The 24,245-nt window shown below is 39.7% G+C and overlaps 1 protein-coding gene across 1 annotated transcript; it reads left to right on the top strand.

The window, feature by feature from the left end:
* Positions 1-710: 710 nt before the first annotated feature.
* On the top strand, positions 711-23,422 carry LOC101851767 (protein O-GlcNAcase). The gene is made up of 15 exons (XM_005109090.3): positions 711-925; positions 1,533-1,584; positions 3,448-3,545; positions 4,717-4,847; positions 5,621-5,792; positions 6,285-6,383; positions 7,548-7,832; positions 8,518-9,605; positions 9,996-10,170; positions 10,687-10,740; positions 12,614-12,699; positions 17,222-17,326; positions 19,229-19,320; positions 20,202-20,394; positions 21,220-23,422. The coding sequence occupies exons 1-15, from the start codon at positions 862-864 to the stop codon at positions 21,514-21,516; spliced, it is 2,991 nt and encodes a 996-aa protein (XP_005109147.1). The 5' UTR covers positions 711-861; the 3' UTR covers positions 21,517-23,422.
* Positions 23,423-24,245: the final 823 nt, after the last annotated feature.

Here is a 24,245-nt window from a genome sequence, read left to right as displayed (position 1 = left end):
ATCAGTTAGGAACTTTGGAACTCTCTTCCCCAACCCTTAAGACAAACATCAGAGTCTAAATTTAAAACATCTTTACGGATAAATTTAAAGAAAACATTTTTATGTCAGTTGATTCATGTCCAGCACAATGTTATGTAAATGACTATGTATTATATTCATATTATATATTGTTAACCAGCGAATTGCATTGCGTTTATTATTTTATTATGTATTTTTGTATGTGCTCATTTCGTAACGATGTGTAAGCCTGCAAGTAGGGGTGTGAGTGTGTGTGTGTGTGTGTGTGTGTGTGTGTGTGTGTGTGTGTGTGTGTGTGAATATTGTTCCTACATATGCATTTATGCAAAGCTCACAGGAGTGGGCGCTATAGAAATGATTTAAATTATTATTAGATTTTAATGTTTTCCTGTGCGCTTAAGAGCGAGAGAAAGAGAGAGAGAGAGAGAGAGAGAGAGAGAGAGAGAGAGAGAGAGAGAGAGAGGGGGGGAGAGAGGGAGGTAGAGAGAGAGGGAGATCAGGCTCTGCCGCTGAGCTTCGACCGTATAGTATAATAGTAGTAGGCCTTCACTTCGAAGATTGTGGTGGGGTGGGTGATTCATGCTGTCAGCGCTCTGTCTGTTTTAGACGAAACCGGAAAGAACTGGTCAACCCGGAAGTTTTTGTTCTCAGGGAACGGTATTTAGAATGTGCGCATGCGTTGGCACTTGGCAGCCATATTGGATGCAAGTCTGAAAGTCTGAACCGTTCTGCTTCAATCTGAGAATCAACAGAATTTTATAGAGTTGAAAGTAACCATTCATAGACATCGGGACTCTTCTCTCAAAGTCCAAAAGGCTTAGAATAAGCCGAAAACCAAGAAAAATGACTGGTCCTGAGGAGGTGCGACAGAACAACGCCAAAAAGTTCATTTCTGGAGTTGTTGAAGGTAAGCCAGTGAGTCGACAGAATTCCGCCATTTCGAATTCGGGTCCGAGCTTAATATGTCTAGGCTAGAGGTATGATATGCCGCATGACCCCCCTGTTGTCGTTCCACTGTCAGCGAGGGCGAGTTTCAAAGGAAAAAGTGAACACGTTTTATATTAGACAGGTTTTCACCTCAACTGGAAGATTAAATTGAGTCAGGGTTCGGTTGGGGGATAGCGGATAGGTCTATCAATAGATTCTAGAATAGGTTGAACAAATTTATGTCGATACCTGTCCGGCTGTCCTCAGACGCTCCTCCCCCCACTCAACTTGCTGAGCAATCCTCAGCTTCTGCAGTCCAGTCCTCAGGCTCAGACTTAACAAAGGTCGGCATTTTGAAGTGAAGGCAAAACTGAAGTGTCAAGTGAACGCTGACCCAATGAAATAACGTTGACTTTGAAATTGAAAGTCTTGTAATCAATGTAGATTCTATTGCCTGACTTGCTTGGACCCACCCATTTCATGCCTTCCCCTCTCCTACTTCCCTGTCACTTTCCTGTCTGTAGGCTAGGGCCTACTTATTTTGTTCTAAAATGATCAGTTGGTGAAAATATTTCTCTTCTTTTCAGGTTTTTATGGAAGGCCTTGGAGTGCTGAACAAAGACGCTTGCTTTTCATATGGTAAGGACACTTTGGGACAGGATATCCTGCAGGGAAGGGTGGCTATTCTCACCCGCCCGGAAGTTCTCGCAAGATCAACTCCTCCCCTCTTCTTTCTCTCTCTGTCTCTTTCTGAATACTGTTTATCGGTGTGGACGATCAAATTGACCAAAACAAAACAAAGTTAAAAAATGATGTTAAAACACAAAAGTAAATTAATTTGGTTGTCTACAAAGATGCTACGGCTATTTAACTTTTCGAATCGAGCCGAACTACGCGGGTCTCCATTTTGTTTTGCCCGAAAATTCTCGCGCTACTCCTCTCTCTCTTTCTCTCTCTCTCTCCACTGCCCACAGACAAAATTGTACGCTTTTAGTAGGCTACAGTTGTAATGGAACGTTTGTTCACGGCACAGAATTCTACAATTTTTCCTCACAGTGTAGAATTCTGTGGTTTAGGGTGAACGCAAAATTTGGTGAACACGCACCGGGTGAGAATAGCCACAAGACTCGCCTGCACTATTCTCACTCCGGGTGAGAATAGAGGTGGCCAAGGACTTCAGTAATGAGCGACCACCCCACATACACAACAGAAGAGACCTAACCCTTACCGCTACCCCTACCTTACCCCCACCCCTACCCTTGCCCTCTATTCTAGAACTACTTTGTCTCATAGTGGTCATTCGTTACGGAAGTCCTCCCACCTATAGGCCTAGTTGTACTAGATCTAGGCCAGGCCAAAATTTTCTCGCAGTATCTATCCGGAGACGACTCAAGATTGAACTTTGGTGGACTCAACACTGAACAAAGCCAGTACTCTTGGGCCTAGCTGTGCAATGGTCCGCTCTTATGTTATTGTTTTGCATTTATGTGTGTTTTTAAAAATTATTATTGTTTCCAGGGGGGCTTGCCCTTTATATAGGGCCTGTGCGCTTCCAGGGTTAAAGTCAGTTTGAAGTACCCGGTGTTTTGTTTGACTTTCACAACCTTTTCACGGCTCGCCACTTCCTGCTTCAAAACCTGTCCTACTTTTGTAATAATCAAATCTGTAATCTCAGGCTGAAGAATGATCTTTTTTAGCAATATGTTGAGATAAGTATTTATGTCCCCTTTATTTCCATATTTATAATACATGTGGCTAATGTTGAAAATAGAATTTAAAAATCTTTAATTTGTCTGATGGTGGGTAGAATCAGAAAATAGATCACAGATAGGCCTATAGGAACGGAGGGCTAAGTGATCTCACAAGATAAGTGATTGTGATGCACAGGTGCAGGACCGGAAGGAAGTAGAGGATGCTCGAACTTGCATATTATATCGGAGTAGAAATACATGGAACCTTTCACTCTACTTCAAATCTTAACCCATAAAGTTGCTACAGTGGTATCTGCCTAATGATCGTAGCAAAAAAAAAAGTCCAAGAGCAATAACATGCATTGATAACGAAGAAAATTGTTTTTTCTTCACTTCAGTTTGTATGATGGGTTGAAATGTGCAGAAACATTGCCTTTTGTCTGCTGGTGGTTGGACGTTTGTGTTTGTCTCACAATCAAAGAGTTAAAGTATAGACCTTGTCACTGTGAGAAGATAGTTTAGCAGATGAATGCTTAAAATAGAGGCTTAGAGTCAGTCCCATTGAGATGTACAGAATAAGTATTAAAATTTATTATCATTGAAAAAAGAAGATGGGAAGCGATAGAGATAGACAGAGAGAAAAAGAGATGAATTTTAAGTAGCCAAAAACCTAGAATCTAGTTCTGTTCCCAGGATTTACCAGGTATGCTCCTTTTCTGATGCTCCATGAGTGACAAATTAATTTCCATAGTCCGTTTGATTTTGAATTGTTAGATTAATTTTCATTTGATTTCTTTCCTATCCTTAACAGGATGCAGAAATCTGGTCTGAACACATACATGTATGCCCCAAAGGATGACTACAAACACAGAGCATATTGGCGAGATTTGTATTCTGTAGAGGAAGCAGGTAATTTTCTCATCTTGATGTAACTGGGCATGGGAGTGTTGTTGATAAGAATTCCGTATAAGTAAGAAATATTAAAGACTTTTTATAGCAATGCCAATCGCCCGCTGCGCCTTGGGCCGGAAATCAGCCTCCGCGCGAGGGGTAATTTTTGGGCCGCTCGGAATCAGAAGTCACTCTCTTTTAAGTATAGTTACGGGAAAACTGGACGAAAATAAATGAAACTCGGCAACCAATCGGAGGGAAGGTTAAACTAACGAAATGCCAGCGTACAGTCCCGAACGATTACTAGAACCGGAGATATTGCCGTGTTTGTGCAATTTCCTCTGCGGTTCGAAAACTAAGCGGAGCTGCGGGTTGATCGCCGACCACACAAGCGCCCCACATGTCTTCTTTATTGCTGTAAAATTTCAGATCTCTGCGTTTAGTAGATTTTACGCACCAACTTAAAATTACCACCCATCCATTGATAAAACACTAGAGCCGGAAACTAGATCACGCATTCCAAACGCGATGTGCCGGCAAGCAAGAGGCGCGTGATCGCTAGGCGGCATGTGATTGGCTGCCTATAACTAAATAGGTCACTGATGACTACATCGCGGGTTTTCCCGATAGCGCTTTACTGAGTTTTAGAAGGGGTGATCGCGTCGCGGTAAAAACGATGTCAGGCAATTCAACAAATTTCACGCAAATATCAGTCTTTAAGATCCAAAGTAATAAAGACATCGAAAAAGTGAAAGCAGAACTAGATTCTGCTCTAAAAATCACATGAAGATGCCAAGTTTCATTCATATGCTCCAATTCATTACTGACTTATGAACAGATTTTCCTCAAAATACATAAAAACATATCCCACATTTTGGCGATTTTTTCCTATATGGAGGTCCTCCAACATTTTGCCAACAAAAATCACAATAACTTTTTATTTATCAATGGATTTTTAAAATTTAAAAACCATAGTTCTTAGAATTTACTCTATTTTCATTTAAGCCCATTTCTAAGCAATTTGGATGAACATTTAATTTTTCATAGTCATTGCTACTTTTAAAAGATATTTATACCAAGACTTTTTTTGCAGTTTTTTGGTTGTTAGGCGGGATATAATGATTTCTAATAAGTGAATAAAATAAGAGTTTGCAAAATGTATTTTGATGTATATTTTTCTTTTTCACAGAAAATTTGTCGTTTTTGATCACTGCTTCCAAAGAAAAGGGTGTCACATTTGTCTACGCCATATCCCCGGGCTTAGACATCTCTTTCTCCAGTACAAAAGATGTTCAAGCTTTGAAAAGGAAGTTGGAGCAGGTAAGGGAGAAAGATGAAGGAAACACATGTTCTTCTTACTTAAACGCTGAGAGTACCTTTTGGTCAACATTTTGCTTGCCATTGAAGCACTTCTTTATGATTTTTTCAAATGTCAAGTCCAGACTGATAAAACGGTAAATATTTTGTTCAGTCTGAAAGTCACTGATCATACTGTTTTGAAATATAAGTGCATTATTTTATTTCCTTTTTTTTGTTTTTGTATATGTAATGATTGATTTTGATATGTGAGTGGAAAGTGATTATTTCCTGAATTCCATCATTGCACTATCTCTTCTCATGTAAGTTGAGAATTTGTAATTACACCGTGATTTTCTTTTTATTTGTCAAAAATGGTATTGCATCATGTTCTTTCACGTTAGAAGGCTAAAGAAACATCTCAAAATGTGTTTGCAAAATAAGAAGGTTATTAAGTACTGGAAACTGGAATAAAATAACAGTTTGAGAAATAACCAATCTGAAATGGCTTGACTAAAAGAATATGCTCAGGACAAGTAAAATACATGATAGCTTCCTTTGTTTCTTAGGATCAGTATATTGTGATTTGAAATTTGTAGCCTTTCTAACTTCTTTTTAGTCTTGCTATAGTAGATTATTCTGTACCTAATGAAATGTGCCTGTTAATGTGCCAACTCATTTAAATTCTACTACTGACGTCTTAACCATCTGTCACCAGCTACTATTTTCTGTAAATGTTTTCCGCTATAGTTGGTGTTAGTTTGTGTTAACCTGTGATATATTTTTACACTTCTCAGGTGGCCACATTTGGATGCGAAGCGTTTGCTGTTCTGTTTGATGACATCGACCCTGAGCTGTCTGAAGCTGACAGGAGCGCATTCCAGTCTTTTGGGTCAGCTCAAGTGTCTGTGTCAAATGAAGTCTTTGAACATCTGAACCAGCCAAAACTGTTTCTGTTTTGCCCAACAGGTGTGGTTTTTTTAGGTTTTATTAGATGCCACTGGCTCTACTATCTAATGCTTTTTTTTTAAAAATTGAAAACTTCGTACTGCTGTAAAAAGTTTGTGAAGTCAGAAGATATAATAGGTAGAGGAATGCCTGTGGTGTGATTAGTGTGTTTTTATATTGTTGCTTTGAATGGAAGAGATGTGTACCTATTTTGTACAAGTATTCCCTTCCCTTCCGGATCTTAAAAATAATCTCTTTGAAAAGCTTCCAATTGTTGGAAAAGATTCTGTCCTCTTCAGTTAGGGATCTTGTATAAATGTATCATGTGTGTTATAAATAATATCATTTTTTCATCACTGATATAATATTGTTTAGGAATTAGTACAGTAGTTCTTTCAACCTTTCTTCCCTTTTTCAATCTTTATATTCTAATTTGAAATGAAAACCCAAAACAGACATGCCTCTTTTGAATATTTTTTTGCTAACCTTAGGACAAAAACATTACTCTTTCAGAATATTGTGCCTCGAGAGCTGTACCAACAGTAGCTACCTCAGAGTATCTGACCACAATTGGATCCAAATTGTTACCTGGTATTGATATTATGTGGACAGGTAAGTAGATAAGAAACTTTGTCCCTTCCTTTTATTTTAAATATTAAAAAAATTTTGACATTTGTTCAGGTGCCAAAACCAGTAGCAGTATTTTTTTTATTTTTACCTGTTCATAAAAGGGTTTATGGAAGTGTTCATTTTACCCTAATTGTTATGTTTATATTTGGTCTGCAGCTGCTCTATTGAATTCTTGACTGTTTCTGAATGTTACTCTTGAAATGTACAGTGTCACAATTAAATGCAGTAAACACAATTTTGAGTTTGGCAGAAATGATGTTGATTATATCTGGAAAGGTGAATCAAATTTCCAGAATTAACTTGCTTTTATAGAAACAAGTCCCCCCCCCCCCCCCCCCCGAGAACTGTAGCAAGTGAACTTTTTTTTCTTTATTCCAAAACATATCAAAAGCAGTTGACTTTCCTTGACAAATTGCAACATGTTCTGTGAGGGCCAGTGAAGTTTTCTCAAGTCATGTGACTTTCCTTGTGGTGGATAAAAGTTTTTTGGGGTTACTTTCTGTTTCGGATTATTGTAATTGTGCTTCAATGTTTTTCTTGTTGAAAGGGTATCACTTTTTGTTTAATTTAAAGGAAAGAGATATGATAGAGATGTTATTTTATGGTTGATGCGGGGGAAAAAGAATAAAGTAGGCCTCGTTATTGATACAAAATAGTCTGAAAGGGAAGTAAACTGTTGTCCTTTACTTGCTGACACGAATAGTTTTACAAAATCATCCAAAGTGTTGGTTTGGCGACCACTGTAATGGCAGTTTATAGTTTATGAATACTGTGGTCACTGCAGCAAACCTTCACTTATCACTATATGCATTGGTCAGAAGGGTGAGGGCCCAGCTGTTGCTGGATCGATAACAGCAACATGAGTACTGTGGTATCATTAATCATTTTTAGGTCAGATCCAGTGTCCCTTTTGGAAATTGATAATACTTTAAATGGATTTTTCTCATTTCTGCAAGCAAAATATGTTGCGTTTTGTGAAAAAAGTGTACAGATCTCATCTATTTAAAGTGAGAATTCAGCCTAGGTTTCATCATTATAATAATAAATTGATATGACGCATTTTATCATGAAACTTCAAATGAATTTGTAAACATGCTTTCTCTTTAGTCATGTTTTGCTGAGAACTGAACTTCTTAAAATTTACAGGGCCAAGAGTTGTCAGCAAACGCCTATCAATTACTTCTCTGGAGGAAATTGCTTCAGTTTTAAAAAGACCCTGTGTCATCTGGGACAACATTCATGCTAATGACTATGATCCAAGACGTATTTTCCTGGGACCATATGATGGACGATCACCAGAAATCATCCCGTATATCAACGGTGTGATGACAAACCCAAACACTGAGTTTGAGGCTAATTTTGTGGCAATCAACACTCTGGGTCAGTGGTGCAAGTCAAATCCAGATGGTGTGAAGAAGGACATTATAAATAGTAAGTTTTACATGTTTTTGTTTTTTTTAAAAGGAAAGGTAGATACTTCTGTGTGTCATTCTTTTGGGTATGCTTGTATGGAGAGGGGCCGAGACTGGAACACTTCAGATGCCTAATGAAGTCGGGAATCCATTGAGATGTGATGTCCTTCATCTCTTCTAAAGGCAGAGATTTTTGCTGCTGCTGCACTGATTATTTGAATATAGATACATACAAATAATTGTTTTTTCTGAAAATAATTACAGAAAAATTAAAGGATTTTTTTTAAAGTACAGGAAATGGTGCCAATAAAGTATGACAACATAGTCTTTCATTGAGCAACTTGTTTTCTCATGAAGAAGATGAAATTCTTTTGGCATTTTAATTTTGAAAACAAAGTAATCAAGCCATTGAAAAACGTAGTGGCTCCCATGAGAAAGGAAGTCCGAACTTGTTTGAAATAAATCTATGAGATCAGAATTCAATATCCCAGTGCCATGTGGTGACAGTGATAAAATAAGATCATAGCAATCCTCCTTTTGCACCATTCATCAGGAATTGAATGGAGCTTACAAAAAAATTGTTTGGGAAGTGTGAAAGAAAATAAAAGTTGCGCTTTGTTTTTATGAAAGATCTGTACTTTAGGTTGCAAATATAACAACAGTAGTGCAGTATTTTATTTTATTTGTGTTTTTCAATATTTCAGATGACAGAATGAGTCCCATTGCATCGGACATCAAATTGGAGACCGAAAGTGATTTCAGTTCGGATGAGGATTTCCCCTCCCGAATTGACTTGCGCTACCAACCAAAGCAAGCCCTGAAAGTGGCAATGGGTGAGTGGCTGTGTGAGATACACTGCCACCGTGAACCTCCCCGTCAGCCATTCCCACGCATCATACCCACATTTCTTCCAACAGGAGTGCCAACAGGGCCTCCAGGGGTTCCCGTTTGTCACCCGCCTGGTCCCCCAGTGATCCTGACTCCGTCCCCCCCTCCCTCCAGTCCACCGGGTGTTCCATCGTGTGCTCCGGGCAACCCGTCTATTCCGCCTGGTGTCGCCCCTTTCCCTACGACAGACCCTCCCACACCCCAGGATATTCCGTCGGCTGCTCAGCCCTGTATGGACCCGTCCGACCTGGATGCTAGCAACGTTCCCCCCGGTGTCCCCTACATGCCTCCGTCTCCTCCTGCTGGACTTCCGCTGCCAGATGTGATAAAAACGTGCATAACGACCTCCTCGACCACGCAGACCATCAGCTCTAGTGGTGTGACCCCCTTACCCTTGCTACAGAGTTCAGCTCAGCCTCCAGAGCCTATCCCAACGTTCCTCCAGCCTCCTAGTCTCCCGGTGAGCAGTCTGTCAGAGATGCCACCCCTGGACTCGTACTCCACATCTACCCCTGAGTGTGGTGCTGAGCCTATGGACGTGGCCATGTCTTGCTCCTCGGACATCACAGATGGGGCACAGGGCTCCCCCAGCGTGGCCTCAATGCCCAACGTAGACGTCAGTGTGTCAGACTCGGATCCTTTACCCAAATTGGAGAAGCAGAATTCCTCGGATAGTTTGATGCAGGTGGAAGGCTCAGAGATGGACAGGAGAGAGGACAATGATCTCAAGGCTGAGTTTGACAATGTGTTCACGGAAGATGATGCTCTCCTCCTGTCTGAATTGTTTTACATGCCTTTTGAGCACGGCAGTCAGGGGCTTTTCCTTCTTCAGAGACTGCATTGGTTAAGGAATAATGCTGCTGCCATCATCAAGAAAGGAAATAAAGAAGCCAACACGTTCGAGGTATTGAATCTTTTTATGGAAGTTTGTTTTTGTGGGTCATACAGTGCAGGTCGCAGTGGTTTTAATAAAATGTTCTTGAATAATATGTGGCATTTTATAAGAATTTAGTGTTTCATTTATTAGCTATTTCATGAGTTAAGTGCCTTAATTTGTCAATAGGAAAGTAGACTTGCTTGTAGATACAATCTTAGATGATATTTATATTTACTTTTAAAAGTCATTGTGACTTGTGATTCTGGTAGTTGTGAAAAGCAGTTGTAGCTTTTATGTAGGCTGGTTGGTCAAATGTTTATATTGTGGACTGTTGGTCAGTGAACTTGGCTTCAATATTTTTCTTTATGGTTTATATAGTTGTTCTTGTTTTGATGATTATTTGTGCTCATTTTCCAGGCCACAGAATGGCATCACCTTGCACAAGAGTTTTCGGACAAAGTCGAAGTGACAGTGGAGCTTCTGAGGAAGCTTGTCAATGGTCCCAACAAATCTTTCATGTGTGATATGTACTCCTATTTGTGGGACTTGGTCAGCATTCTCAAGATTTGCAGAGCTTATGTGCAGTGGCTAGGTATATACTTGACATTGTCTCTTGTTTTGTTACCCGTGTTATTCCTTGAACTGAAAAAATAATGTGTGGATTCGCAGCAACTATGAGGATGAATGGTCTAGTCAGCAACTAAGACTTTGTACTGAGACCTGATTAAATGATTTGGGTGTCCTTTCTGCTTCGTTTGGTCAAGATAAGTTTGTCAGCTGTTTGTTTATTTCTTGGTAGGAGTTTCTAAAACACTTATGTGTTTTGATATTGTGCATCAGTTTAATTCTTTCGAGGCTAACTTGTAAAGTTAAGTTCAGTCAACATATGGACACTTTTTGACCTGGCTGTAAAGTAATTAATCAATACATTAAAAAAAAAAAAAATTGGAGTACCAATATTCTTTCTGTAAATTTGTAATACCCGGTATGCAAAAGTTATGGGAATAACATTTTTTCAAATATTTTGAAAATAATTTTGTGATAACACTTTTTTGTGCCTTAATAACTTTGTTTACCTCAGGTCTCACTTTTACATTTTATGTTACAGCAAAAGGACTCTCCTCTCATCCACTGGCGCAACAGACGTACAGCTGTGTCACATGTAGGCATTTCATGTTTATAAATATATATCTCTGTGTATATACATGTGCTGTTTTTTTCCCAGTTGTGCTGTCCTTGTCAGCAGTTATTTTATTCAACATGTATTAATAATTATAACCATGAATGTGCAGCTTCCATGGAAGTGTCATTTCTAAAACTATTTTGATAATGCGCATTTCCACACAGGTCCTGAGATTTTGACATTAATGATATGTGGACCAGATAAGGGGGTGCAAGCAAGTTAACCAGGTGTTTTTCTGGAAGAGACTGGTGATAATTATTTGTGAGTAAACTGCAGTGCCTCAGTATATTCTGGGATACCATGTCCATGCATTCTATAGGTATTAGATAATTGTTGCACTTTAATTGTTAACTTTAAAAAAAAATCAATTTTTGAAGTGCGAGTTGAGAAGGGGCTGGGTTCCTTCTTAATTCAGTCTTTGGTTTTGTTTTCACCCTTTCCAGGTTCAAAGCTTAGGGGGGGGGGGGGTGTTGGCAAAATAGGGGTACTGGTACATCAGTTTGATCAGTGTCTTGTCTGGAGGTGGGTGACTGCTTTGGCCCTAAGGATTTTGTTTCCTTCTACTTTTTAAACATTGTGACATTTGACTTTGTTTCCCGTAAATTTTGTACTGAAGAGGGCAAGCCTCAATGCTGTTTCAACTGACTGAAAAGAACCTTGTGTTTTGTAATAGTCAAGATATATAAGGACATAAGATTTTCTGCAAATGTAAAGTACAGCATGATTATAAAGACTGGCAGTTGGTTTCTTAGTGTGAAGATAGTGATATTTGCTCTATCTTGATCTCCTTGCATTAAAATTTTTTGGGGGATTTTTTGTGAAAAATGGACGATACCTGTGAGTTCTGTGGCAGTTTTAGGAAAGTTTATATGGACTGGAAGATCTTTTGATCTGTTCAGTTTGCTTTCTTTTAAAAGCTGGTTCACTGGTTTTCTGTTGCTTGTACCCTCTTAAGAATGTTTTAAAAAATTCCTCTCCGAGACTACTAAGTCCTCACAGCTCAACGATCCCACAGAAAGAAGAATTGCAGTTTAGTGCAGCCCCCTCGCTACTTGGCTATATTTCTCATGTGTTGGTAAATGCATTTATTTTCATTTATCACCCTTCACGCCCTCTCAAAAAGTCAAAGCTATTCTTCATCTGTGGATTTCTGAGCTTTTACTTTTAGATGAACATGAATGGTAAGAAACCGATTTGCTACTTCTGTCTATGCCACAGATGTTTTCACAGAAAGTTTGTTTGATGGAAACCTAAGTCTTACCTTCCTTCAGGATGGATTTGACGAGAGTGGTACTGTACAAGCAGTGTCACAGAACCACTTTGTCAGTTTGAATTCCTTTGCCTTTAGAACTGAATGTGTGAAAACTACTTTGTCTTTTGAAACTTGTGCAGTTTTAAACTCTTGTTCGTCATAAGAGAAACAGTGCCGTGAAGAAGTAGCAAGAATGTTTCTAATCACATGTTCTCTATGAAAGCTGCACAATTTAAACAGGTTTCTTTAATGTTCTGTAGAAAAGCCATCAAAGAAATAACTGGTGTTATGTAAGTATTAGACTAAGCAGTTAGTGTTTAGTTGTTGTGTTTTCCTCTTCTGTCATATATAAATTTCCTCCTCCAGTGTTGTTTTGAAGTGGTTGTTACTAAAGTTAGTGTATCCTGCATATTGAGGATGCCATGAAAGATTCTAGACAAGGTAAGGTAAGACTATCACTGATATAAAATAAAACTTTCTGTATTATTTGTACAACCTTTGTAACTAAACTAAGAAAAAAAGATACCTTCTCTGTTTGAAAATCTTCAGACTCTTCACTTATTTGTTAATAAGCTCTTTTGTCTTTCCTGGTGATCACAGGGTTTTCTAAAGGCTATAGGGATGCATTTGTCAGTGGTGATCAAGAGCCATGGGTTTTCAGAGGAGGTCTACAATCTGAATTGCAAGTATGTATATCTGCCACCTGGAATGTATTATTCTGTAATGGTGGGATCGCTGTGCTGGCAACAGACAAGCTGGGATCTTGACACAAGAGCTTCAAAAGAATCTAATATTTTCAGTTATGATGAATTAACTATTGTTTCTTTTATAATGAATTAACTATTTTTTCAGTTACCATGATGAATTAGGAGAACTGACTATACTTTTTCATGTAGCTTTGCTGTGGCCTGGCTGTACCCAGATGGGAGCTCCATCACAATTAATGGCATTCTTTCTTACAGCTGCTGCTCACCGTACATGCACCTGTATCTCAGAAGCCCCCCCTGCCTCATCCCCATTCTTGATAAATATGAAATGTCTTACTTTGTGCTGTAGCAGAAATGATGTACAGAAAAAGCACCGACTTCTTTCTATCAGATGAAAATACACTTATTTTCGAATGATGCATGCACCCTTGATTGGTGGTGTGGAAGCAAAGTGTATTTTCTTGATATCTGTAGAATTCCATTTTACTAGCAGCGTGTGAATTTTGCTAGTAAGGTGGCTGAGTTGTCGATGAATGAGATGATGGCATTTGAAGAGAAATTTATGATGGTAAAAGTCTTTGATTTCTGCATGTCCCTCCTGATGTGGAGACGGGGAAAAATTCGGTCTAAATTTTGCTTTTCATTTATCCTGGCTACGAGACTTGTGATTTTCAAAACCAAATGCTGTTAAAAAAAAGAAAGAAAATGGATTTGTTTACTCAAATGTGCCTTGATTTCCTTTTTGATGCTTAAAAAAAATATGAACCTCCAGATCCTATTTGAGCTGTAGAGACCTCCATTGTGATTTGACAGAACAACGGGCACATTTAAGTGTATGACAAATTCATCTCGGATTGTTTCATAGTAACTGAAATGGGCCGGAAATTTTCCACTTGATTAGAAAAATACTTTCAGTCAGGATAAATGAAGAGATTCATTTGTGATTGGTATCTCTGGTAAAAAGATCATCATTCATTCATCATTTGAGAAGCTTGTTTGTAGACAGGTTCTACCTTTTTTTACCTTTGGTATCTCTTATGTAGGATTTTTTGTCAACTTACCATTCATAAGCTTTCTATAATAAAAATGAAATCAAAACACACTGATTTGAAGATAATCATTTTAGTGCTGTTGGCAATGGACTGAAGATAATAGTCATCTTGAAAATTTATCAGTGTTTTGATTTCATGAGGAGGTGCGTGAATGAGAAAGAAATTTTGTAAGTTGAAAATGATTCCGAGTAAGTTTTTTGTCCACAAACAAGTTTTTCTATTTCTTTATTCACCGAACAACATGACTTACAGCTTGTACCTTTTTCCCCTTAGTCTGTTACCCTTGCCCGTCAGGTGTTGATACAGAAAAAATATTTGATCTTCTGTTGGTACAGAAGGTTCTGTTTGTAAAAAGTGCATCAGTCTCAGGTGTTTGGTGGTCCTCACTGGCCGGATGTAGGCTGTTCTGTTGCTGTTGTTGAACTCTGTACCAGTTCTATTTGAAATTTTTGTAAAGTAGGTGGTTTTTATGGCTTGGAGCTGGTGATTGCCTTGTGTGGAGTAGCTGTTTTTTTTGTTGTAATTTTATCAGTTGTCTTTTGGTTTTGTGCCTGCAATTTAAGTATGGTCATCATCAAATGCCATTCAACCCTGGCACGGTATAGGCCACATACAAGCTCCTTCCATTTATCTCTGTCATGGGCCATTGTTCCAAGTGAGCTTCATTTCTCTTATGTCACTTTCTACACATCTTCTCCATGTTTCCCGTGGCCTACCCCTGCCTTGTGCTCCCTGTGGGTTCCACTGCAGCGACCTGTCTTGTGATGTTTCCGCTGGGCTTTCTGAGGGTGTGTCCCATCTTTCGCCACTTTCTTAGTCCTATTTGTACTTCGATATCCTTTTGTCCTGTCCTTTCCCACTGCTCTTCATTTCTTAATCTTTCCTGCCAGGTAATTCTTAGGATACTCTTCGAATACCTTTTAGTGAAAGTCTGGACTTTATTCAGTACTGTCTTTATATTGTCTTCAAAGTTTCGCAGCCGTATAGAAGTACTGACTTGACATTGGAGTTAAAGAGTCAAATTTTGGTATGCAGAGAGTTGTTGCTTGCTTTCCAGACGTATGATAATGGATTGAATGCTGACCTTGCCTTGGCGGTTTTTGCTTTTACAACTGCCTCAGTTCCACCTTTACCATCGATGACACTTCCAAGGTAGGTAAAGGAGTCATCTTCTTCCAGAGGAGTGTCTTCCACTGTCACAGCAGGGCTTGAAACTTTTCCTAGCTTAACTACTTTCGACTTGCCTGAGGAATACGTAGGTCACCACTCCTTGATAGGCTGTTGAGCTCCTTGGTCTTTTCTTGCATCTGAGCATGTTTGTGGGAGAGCAGTGCAGGGTGATCGGCAAAGTCCAAGTATGGTATTTGACAAAAAAAAATTAATGAATGTCACTAAGTGGGATTGTCGTTGTGTAAAAACATGTTCTGAGTTTGGAAAGTAGTGTTGTCTTTTGTGTACGGAATGTTTGAATTTGATGAAAAGTGTTGTCACAACTGGTCTTATTTATGAGAAGGTGGATCAATTTGAAGATTGGAGTTAGGGTAAGTTCTCTGCCGTGTCTGTTGTTGCTTTTGTGCTCAGGGTAGATTTTGCCCTCATCAACTGATGTGAAACATCATGGGTTCAAATGCAGTTCAGTTTTTCTCTGCAGGTTATAGTTTCTTTGATGATGTATCACATTGAGAGGAGCTGAGGCTGCAATCCAGATTTTTTTCTTCTGAAAAAAGTAGAAAGGAAAACCAAATATTGTTTGTTTCTTGGGGGGCTTGACGACAGGCGAGTGTGAAAGCATAATTCATGTTGGGAAAAAATTATAGACTTTTTTTTTTTGAACAGATGTTAATTTGTGTAGATCTGAGTGATAAAAATGTTACTAAGAAAAAGAGGTTTCAGAACAACGGTTACAAAAATATTTTAATGACCCTGAAGTAAGAAAGAAGGCTAAGTATGACCCAGTCAAAAGATGACTATTGCAGAAGTAATGGAAGAGATTGCGTACCCACTTTTCTTACGTGCAGTCTGTAAGCCCAATGTCGGAATTGGTTGTATTTTGTAAGACTCAAGGAAGCAGAAGTTCAGAGAACTCAAATGGTGTTATAAAAGTAAAAATGTAGGAACTTGACATATTACTGAGCTGACGATAGATGGTGCAATCACCATGAGTTTGTCAGTGGGGTGAATGGAGAAAGTAATAAACACAGTGCTTGTTGTATTGCTGCAGGTTTTGACCGGTCATTCTCTATAAAGGAATGATGCCAGGCTTTCTTGGGTGTTGTATGCAGTCGGTTGCAGTTGTCAGCTTCCTACATTGGCGGCTTATCAGGAAATTCTATGTTTGTCTTTAGAGTGAATGCCTTTTGAGTTGTGTATTATAAAATCTATGCTTTCTTATGGTTGCAAGTTTGTTTTGGCTTTCTGTTGCAAAGTTGACGGTCATTTGTTTTAATGATACTTTCTGCACAAGAGTTTGAGGGAATCCAGATTGTTATGACATGGACTTTTAACGAGGAAAAAGATTTCGGATCTTAAGTTTTGGATTTGGTCTGCATGAAATAAGACAATTAATCGAAGCATGCTAGCTTTTATGCTACACTGATATTCGTGTTACTGGCTTTAAGAAACGTGGTCTGAATGCTTTTGTTTTTTGGGGGTCAATTCATCAAAATAGTTATTGTTGTAAGAAAATATTTTGAGTTACTTAGTATTAATGTTGCTGCATTCGATATATCTTCTGGGTCTAGTTGTTTTCCCCCCCTATGAACAGTGATAAAACGAGAGAGATATTCAACTTGCCTGACCGCTTGTATTTGAATTTGCCTGTGCAGGAAGGCCACAGAAAAGCATGCAGTTTGTTGGAAACCTTTTCTCATTGCAACGTGTGTATTGATGGTAAAGCAATCAGTTTGGTTTGAGGTCCATTTTGCTTTACAAAAATGTCTTGCTCTCACTTGGAACAGCAGTAATCCCAGTATTGTGTCTTCATGTGGATGATTTGAAAACTTGATGGAAGGGGTGAGTTTGTTGTTGAACCAGTCCAGAGTATGGTTGAACTTTGAATGCTGAATACACTGTGTATGCCCCAAGAGGATGACCTGTCATGGAAGGAATTTCAATTTTGCTGGTGGAAAATATGTCAGTCCGACATCCTGAGACTATGCACAGTCAAACACACTTTTAACTACAAGTTTCACATAGTTTGACCAAGACTAAGGGGAAAGTCTGCTTCCAAAATGTCTGTTAGAGTCCCCAGGCCTGAGATATGGGTGCTGTGCTGTGGACAGTGGTTGATGGAGGTGCCATCTGACTGGGTTCTGCCTCTTATTGGTAGGATTTTTACTTTACTAAACTTAAAACATTAACTTGTTTGACCATCCCTTTCAGGAATGTATAATTTTTTGTTACCTGTGCCATTTATGCTTCTTCATTCAGTGATTTCCCCTTTTTTCCAGCGCCTTTTACCTATTGATAGTGCACACGACCTTTTTTATATCAAGCCACCAGACTACATAGTGACCAAGTCATTCAGTCTGAGACCATACAAGCCTGAGGACGAGGTAACGTAGGAAGGGGAACTCTTCATGCTTTTCTCCTACTTCAGTTTTAGTGGCTCTGTGGTTTAAACTGGACTTTCAATGATTCGAGCAAGTCAACAGTTTCAAAAAAAAAAAAATGAAATGAAAACATCAGATGTGTCTTCAAAAGGCCTTATGATAAATCATGAACTTGTGCTGGGCTAGAAGAAGGTATCACTTGCTTTAAAACCTTGAAAATGTTGATCATGGCACAGGACAATGCTGGGGGTCATTCGTAGTAAATTGCTGAGGTCTTAAAAAAAGGTTTGGTTTAGGTGGTTCCCTGTTAAAATTTGAAGCCAGGCTGGTGTTGCAAGTCCTGTTGTTTGTTTGAAATATTGCCTAGTTTGATGACCCCATTCTGAGGAAAAGAACCGCCCCATTCCCCTTGTTGAAATCTATTTCTCCACCTTCATGATCTTTCTTAATCCAACTCAAAAACGCTTGGCTGTTTCATGTGTCAGTTCACACATAAACTGATCAAGCTACAAATCAAGAAGTCCGTTGTCCTGTGACAAACCAGAGAGCCTTGCCTTCTATCTGTCCAGTACAGGACAGCGCTGTCTGTGAACAATTGGCCTTACTCACCCTGCACATCACTCTTGTTAATCCAGCAGACGGTGGATAACTCCCTTAATGAATCCTGGTTATTTTTAATCACCCATCCACCTTAACCTGAACATCTTTTGGTATTTAAAAAAATTATGAATGAATGAATCAGTTAACACATTATATCTTAACTCGCCCGGAATCGACCGATCTGACCAGGTGTCTTTAGAAATGAAGTCTCGCCTGAACGAGACTCTGGGGCCGAGATTTTGTTTTACATAGTTATTGCAAAATGTTTCATTCTTCCATTTTGGTACTGAAACGAAAATTTGCGGGTTAATAGTTTTAATATTAGAGCTGATCGAAGTGTGATCACGTCTCTGACACTTCGAAGGTGTCTCGACTTGTTGGAAAGCAACATGATTGAGTTTGAAAAAGAAAATAATGATGAATTTGAGCAAGATCAAGCAAATGACAAATCAGATGAATATGTTGTAGGAAGAGTTTCTGTCAATTCAGATTAATCAGATGAAGAATTTAGATCTAGGGTCCGACCGCGAGGCTGAAGTGAGAGTGATGGGTTGGACACCCTGATTGAATGAAATTAAGACTTTTCCAACAATTTGTGCACACATAAAGTTATATTTTTATGAAAGTACATTTATTTCTCTTTGTAATTTTTATTTTTTCCGGATTTTGGGGAATTTGTTTAGTAGTATTTTTAAAATATGTTTTTTAAACGCTTGTATTCACGGGAGGTGGGTTCCTTCACCTTGCTTAGGACTGGGATGTAGACTTCCCATCCAGATCCTTGAATTTCATTGGGGTAGTGTTTGTGTAAAGATCTGAAATTTGTGACAGTGTCGTGGATGTGTTTGTATTTGGGGTGAAGAATAGTTTTATCGTCTTACTTTGGGAAAAAAATGTAAATTGGGTTCTGATAATATTGAGGGTTCGACGCTAAACCTCTGTCCAGTTATTAGGAGCAGGTTAAATGAGTCAACTGGTGGCACTGGCAGCTTACAATTTGCTTCCATTTCCCTGATCTCTGTCAGTCTGTCTTCCTTTTCAGTGCTTTATATGACTTTTAATGTGTCAATATATTTAATTAAAAGTCAGACTATCTGAGTTTGCAATGTTGTAGAGGGTGGTGGAACTCTCCAAATGTTTTCTGTGGCAGTAGTTGGGTGTTCCTGAAGTTGGGGATGGGAGGAAGAAAATCCGCGTCTGTCTTTCCTCATCAGCAGTTTGGCTTGATTTGTGTACTGACACAGTAGATCAGCAGAGTGGCATTGCTTTGTGACATAAAAATGTAACTGTGACCTCTGTCCATAGGATGCCTTGTACCTTGTCTGCCTGAAAACCTGTGATGATGGCATGGATGGTACAGATGTGTTCCCGGACTACCCTCGGCTCATGGGAGACAAGTATGTTTTCTCGAACACATGCACGGATGTGTCAAATGGCTCATCTTAAAAAGCTCGGTTAAATTTTTCTGTACTATTATCTGGAATTCAAATCGCCCTGTATGCACGATGGGAAGCAAACTCGCCCATCATCATCAAGAGTATGGGGGGGGGGGGGGGGGGGGGGGGGTTACATGAGCCCACCAGGCTGGGCCCCCACACAGTGTGATATGTTGGTGCTATCGAGACATGTCGTCGCACGTAACCTGTCGTGTGTGAGGTACTAGAACTTCCTTGAATCTAGTCGTGACGGGGTGGGTGCAGAGCGATGGGTTGTGATCAAAGACAATGTGGCGCTGCATAGGGCAGAGGTTGACAAGATGTCCTGTACCGAGACTGAAATTAGTAAGATTTGGTATTCATAGATCAGCCCTTTTGTTTCCAAAAACAAAAATGCCAGAAACCATGTCATTGTTATTTTAGGTGTTCACAGGTTGCTAGAATTACAAATGAAACTCATTTGTCACCACCCCCCTGTTCAGGATATCTGTGCTCAACTAAATCTTGGGTGGATTGTGTCTATGAAGGAAAAAAAGTGCCAGTAAATTATTCTGTCATAGGAGTTATTTTTGAGTGTTGATACAGGGGTAAATCACAATTTGTGAACCTAGAGGAATTTGAGGTACTTTCATCGTCTCCTTGTTTTGTCTGCACAGTGAAGTTGAATTTTGTTATGGTACAATCAGATATTGAGATTTTACTGAATACCCCCTTTTCTACAGTGTATATAGCCTATGTATTGTGGCACTGTAGTGTTGACAAAAGATAACGCATTGTGACATGAATTTTTGTTTTTACCACATTGATTGAGGTTTTAATTAAGTTTTCTTTGGTTGTTGCAGGCTGCTTGGAAAGATGTTGACCCTCAGCCCAGACTTAGGGTTTGTCATAGAGGATGATGTTGGTGTGTGTGGATACGTTGTGATGTCTCTCGATGCTAAAGAGTTGGCCAAAAAGGGCCAGATGGCATGGATTCCTGCCATGTGTGAAAAATACCCATTGCCAGAGAAGAAAGACAGTACTTCTCCTGCAGAGGTAAGGATCTATGACATTTAATATTGTAAAGAAAATCTGTTTTTGTCTTGCAGTTTTCTGCATAGCTGCTTTGTCTGGGGACTTGTTGTGCTGCATTGCCCCAATATGCTTGTTACTGTTCCCATATTGGGAGATGGCCTGGGGCTCTTGTAAACTCTTTCATTGAAATGTAAGTGTTGAGATGCCCTGTGGGGAATCCAACCGAAACATAGAATAGATTTATTTGGGAATAGAAACTGAAGTGAACAAGCCAGGAAAAAAGTCAAGTTGAAGTCTCTCTTTGGAACTATTTTGACTAGCGATGCTCATCTGTAGGCTCCACTCTCTGCAGCCAACATTTGGGTAGCCATGAGGTTGTGTGTGAAAGATGATTTACTTTTACTTACTTTAAGAAAGAAGATCTCAATTAGACCTCTGAAGTTGGTTTAGTTAGTTTAAGAGCTCATTCAGCTTTTGCAATTGTAGTTTGCTACATAATGGTTCTGATCATTTAAAATGTATATGCCCCTCCCTAGACTGCATATGTTTGAGTGTGGATGGCCATCGATGTCCAACACGCCAACCAAATCTAAAAGTAGAGTACTTGGGTTCCCACCATGTCTGTTCATAGGATATAAGGCCTTGTATCATGTGTGACTAACAGGTAGAAGCTCTCAAGATCTATTGAGCGACTTAAATTCAGATCCAGGTTCATAGTACTTTTTATCCGTCTTCAGTAGACTGTTTTGCAGACTCTACCACTATTCGACTATTTCCATTGTTAATGAAAACAAATGTAGCAGAGAGATTGAAGCCTAATGTGTTTGTGTGGTGTGTTGTCCCCAGGAGGTGATCCAAAGCTTCCACTGTGACCAGCCGATGGTGCCGGAGGAGGTGTACACACTGTACCCGTCGGTGCTGCGTCTGGACATCCTGCCCACCCGTGTGGAGGACCCAGCCATCCCCAGGCGTCTGCTGGCCTGTGCTCTGTCTGCCTTGAAGAGCTGTGGCTCTAAGGGGGCCCACTGCGTGCTCAGCGTGGGTGACAAATTCATGGTGGACTTTTACTCCAAGCTGGGCTTCTTCCCCGTGTCTGCCGTGGACAAGCCTGGGGATGATGTCTATTTGGGTCGGCCGGTGTAGTAGCCCGCCACCTCCCAGTCTCTCCTGTTGTTACTGTGATTTGTGACTGGTCAGTTCCCACCTGTATGTTGATGTGTCCTGGCGGCACGGCTTCACTGTGACCGCTCGCCACATCTGTTATTGTTGGCTGTGAATGAGATTTACTTTCCATTTCATAATCCATCCAAAGTACTGGTGTGAAAGTGGTCTTGCACATTAATGAAAATTAAAACCCCCATAATGGGTGGTTGGCGGGTGCTCTGGTGTGGTTTGCTCCTTCTTTCCTATAAAAAATCTATCGTCTCTATCTCCCCTCCTTCTTTTTTATGTTTGTTACTCTCTTGTAACACCTCTAATCTTTGGCACTTATCTGACCTTATAGTGTTGCAAGTACCGTAACACTCTTACTTAAACTTTAAAAAACCCCATATGATGGATGAATTTTTGCTAAGAAGAATCGTTGCCATATTTATCAGAGCTGGAAGTTGTGTACAGGTTGAGTTGTAGTGTTGTTAACGAGCCCTAGAGCTCGTAATTGTTGTACTGAAGTGTAAAGATATTAACAAGGGCAATCAAATCCATCTTCTTACAAAGTATTGAGATAAAACAGTCGATTTATACATGATGCTATATTTTCATTAAATTGTTGAATCTCATGTTTCATATTGCTGCTTCCATGCTATGTGTGAATATTGAATCTCCCCAACCCCTGCTTTATAGTATTTGCATCGAATTTGTCAATTACCGAACTACTGCAAATGTGGTCTGTTTGCAAGTGAGCACAAGTGGTTGAACTGTTGTCTGAATCATGTGTGGTGCAAGAACAAAATGGTAGCATAACTTGAGAAGCTAAAATTGGTTGTTAACACATTACACCTTGAGGGTCTGGACAGGAAGTCCATTCCTAGATCCTAAGGAAGGGAAAGGAACCCACTTCCAGTGAATACAAGCGTTTAAAAAGCACATTAAAAAAATACCCCCCAAAAATTCCGAAAATCCTGAAAAAAATAAAAGAACGAGAAATGAAGTTGGAAATGTTCTAACTTTAGTTCAAGCGGGGTGTCTGATCGGTCACTGTCACTCTGTCTTCCGGTTGGGCCCTAGATATAATGTCTACTTCTGATCAATCTGAATTGTCCCAAACTATTGCTACGTTTTCATCAATATCTGATTCATCTACTTTGTCACATGCTTGTTCTTCCTCAAATCCATTGTATTTCCTTTTTCAACGAGTCAAAGACACCTTCGAAGTGTTGGAAACGGCCTGAAAATTTTCTTTTTGGTATCAAACAGAAGAAGAAACGTTTTGCAATAACTATGTAAAACAAAATGTTGGCCCTAGATTCTCGCCAAGGCGATACTTTGTTCTCAGACCCCTGATCGGAGCGGGTGATTCCGGGTGTAATGTGTTAACATGCTTTTGTTTTGTTTGCCATGCTAAGACACGTGCATATGATGGGTAAGAGGTGCTTTATGTTCTCCCCATGTTTCACCTATGAATTCATGTATAGGCCATTGCTGTTGGCGGGATCACAAGCTCATGTCCAAAGAACTTGTCCTCTGTGGACGTGGTAGGTGCTCAGGTTAGAGTGATAAAAGTGTTCAGGTGTTCCTTGATAGCTTCTCATGACCCTCTCTGCCTCCACTGGTGCATGTGTGACATGATGCCCTCTGCCTTGTGCTAGACCACAACTCAACTACGCCTCCTGACCCCCTCCCCCAGTTTGCCTATTAAGTTGTCTTTCTCAGAACTGCAAGGTTCTCCTGTCTAACAATGATATATTATCATCAGCAATACAACAACAGAAAAGCAACCCTTGAGGGATGACGGGGCATACCCTGCTTGTTTCTTGTCCATACAAGTGGGTCAGTGTGTGCATAGTATGTAGTGTTGATCAAATAAAAGTCCACATTGCTGCCAAGATCATGTCCTATGTTGTGAAGTTTTGTTCGTGTAACTCTTTGTTTAGGGTGTGGCAGGTGCTTTGTTGTGGTTTGCTTCTTTTTTCCTATGAAACGTCTATCATCCTTATCTCCCCTTCTTTTTTATGTTTGTTACTCTCTTGTAACACGTGTAATCTTCTGGCGCTCATATGACCTTGTGCAGATGAGAGCGCCGTAAAACCTACTAAAACTAAACTAAGGAATCCTGCAGGAAATGGTAGACCCCTCATGGTTTTTATCAAATTTTGATGAAATTAATTTTTGGGAAAGCAGCCTTTTCACTAGAATCCTTTTTAATATTACTGAATCTGATTCTATGGTCCATTCTTTCTTTAAAATGTGCTAAAATTATGTGGGAAAATATGTAGGTTGGTGTTTTTATGCTCCCATTGACAAAATTTAGATCATGTAGGAGGCGGGCCTCCGATCCTGCCTGTTGGGGCCAACCTGGGGAGAGGGATACATCTCGGCAGAAAGACCCGAGATTCTCGATAATAATTTTCTCTTGAATTGAACTCGGGAGTCCCCAGTGGGCGACAGCAAAGTGCCCTTCAGCTATACCAGATGCTGGTTGAAAATGTTCTCAATGAAACAAAACTAACCATAAAATAGCATCGTGATACAATGTATTTTTGATTCACTCGCTGCTGGAGTCCTGACTCGGATCAGTATTGCCAGGTCAGAGGTACACTTAGTGAACTGCCCCTGATGTCGTCATATTGTGCTGATGCACTGGTTGTAGGCATGTCTTTAACGCTAACCGTACGCCCTGGGGTCATTTTGTACCCCCGGGGTTGTATTCTTCA

The sequence above is a fragment of the Aplysia californica genome, unplaced genomic scaffold, assembly GCF_000002075.1.
Source record: "Aplysia californica isolate F4 #8 unplaced genomic scaffold, AplCal3.0 scaffold00748, whole genome shotgun sequence".
Classification (NCBI taxonomy): Eukaryota; Metazoa; Mollusca; class Gastropoda; order Aplysiida; family Aplysiidae; genus Aplysia; species Aplysia californica.
Note: the sequence above shows the minus strand (reverse complement) of the source record. Positions and strands in the feature narration are given on the sequence as shown.

Excerpts from the sequence above, each read along its gene's own strand:
- LOC101851767 (XM_005109090.3), top strand. The coding sequence starts at position 862 with ATGACTGGTCCTGAGGAGGTGCGACAGAACAACGCCAAAAAGTTCATT. Across the intron at positions 1,585-3,447 it reads AGACGCTTGCTTTTCATATG|GATGCAGAAATCTGGTCTGA; the intron begins GTAAGGACACTT and ends TATCCTTAACAG. Across the intron at positions 4,848-5,620 it reads TGAAAAGGAAGTTGGAGCAG|GTGGCCACATTTGGATGCGA; the intron begins GTAAGGGAGAAA and ends TACACTTCTCAG.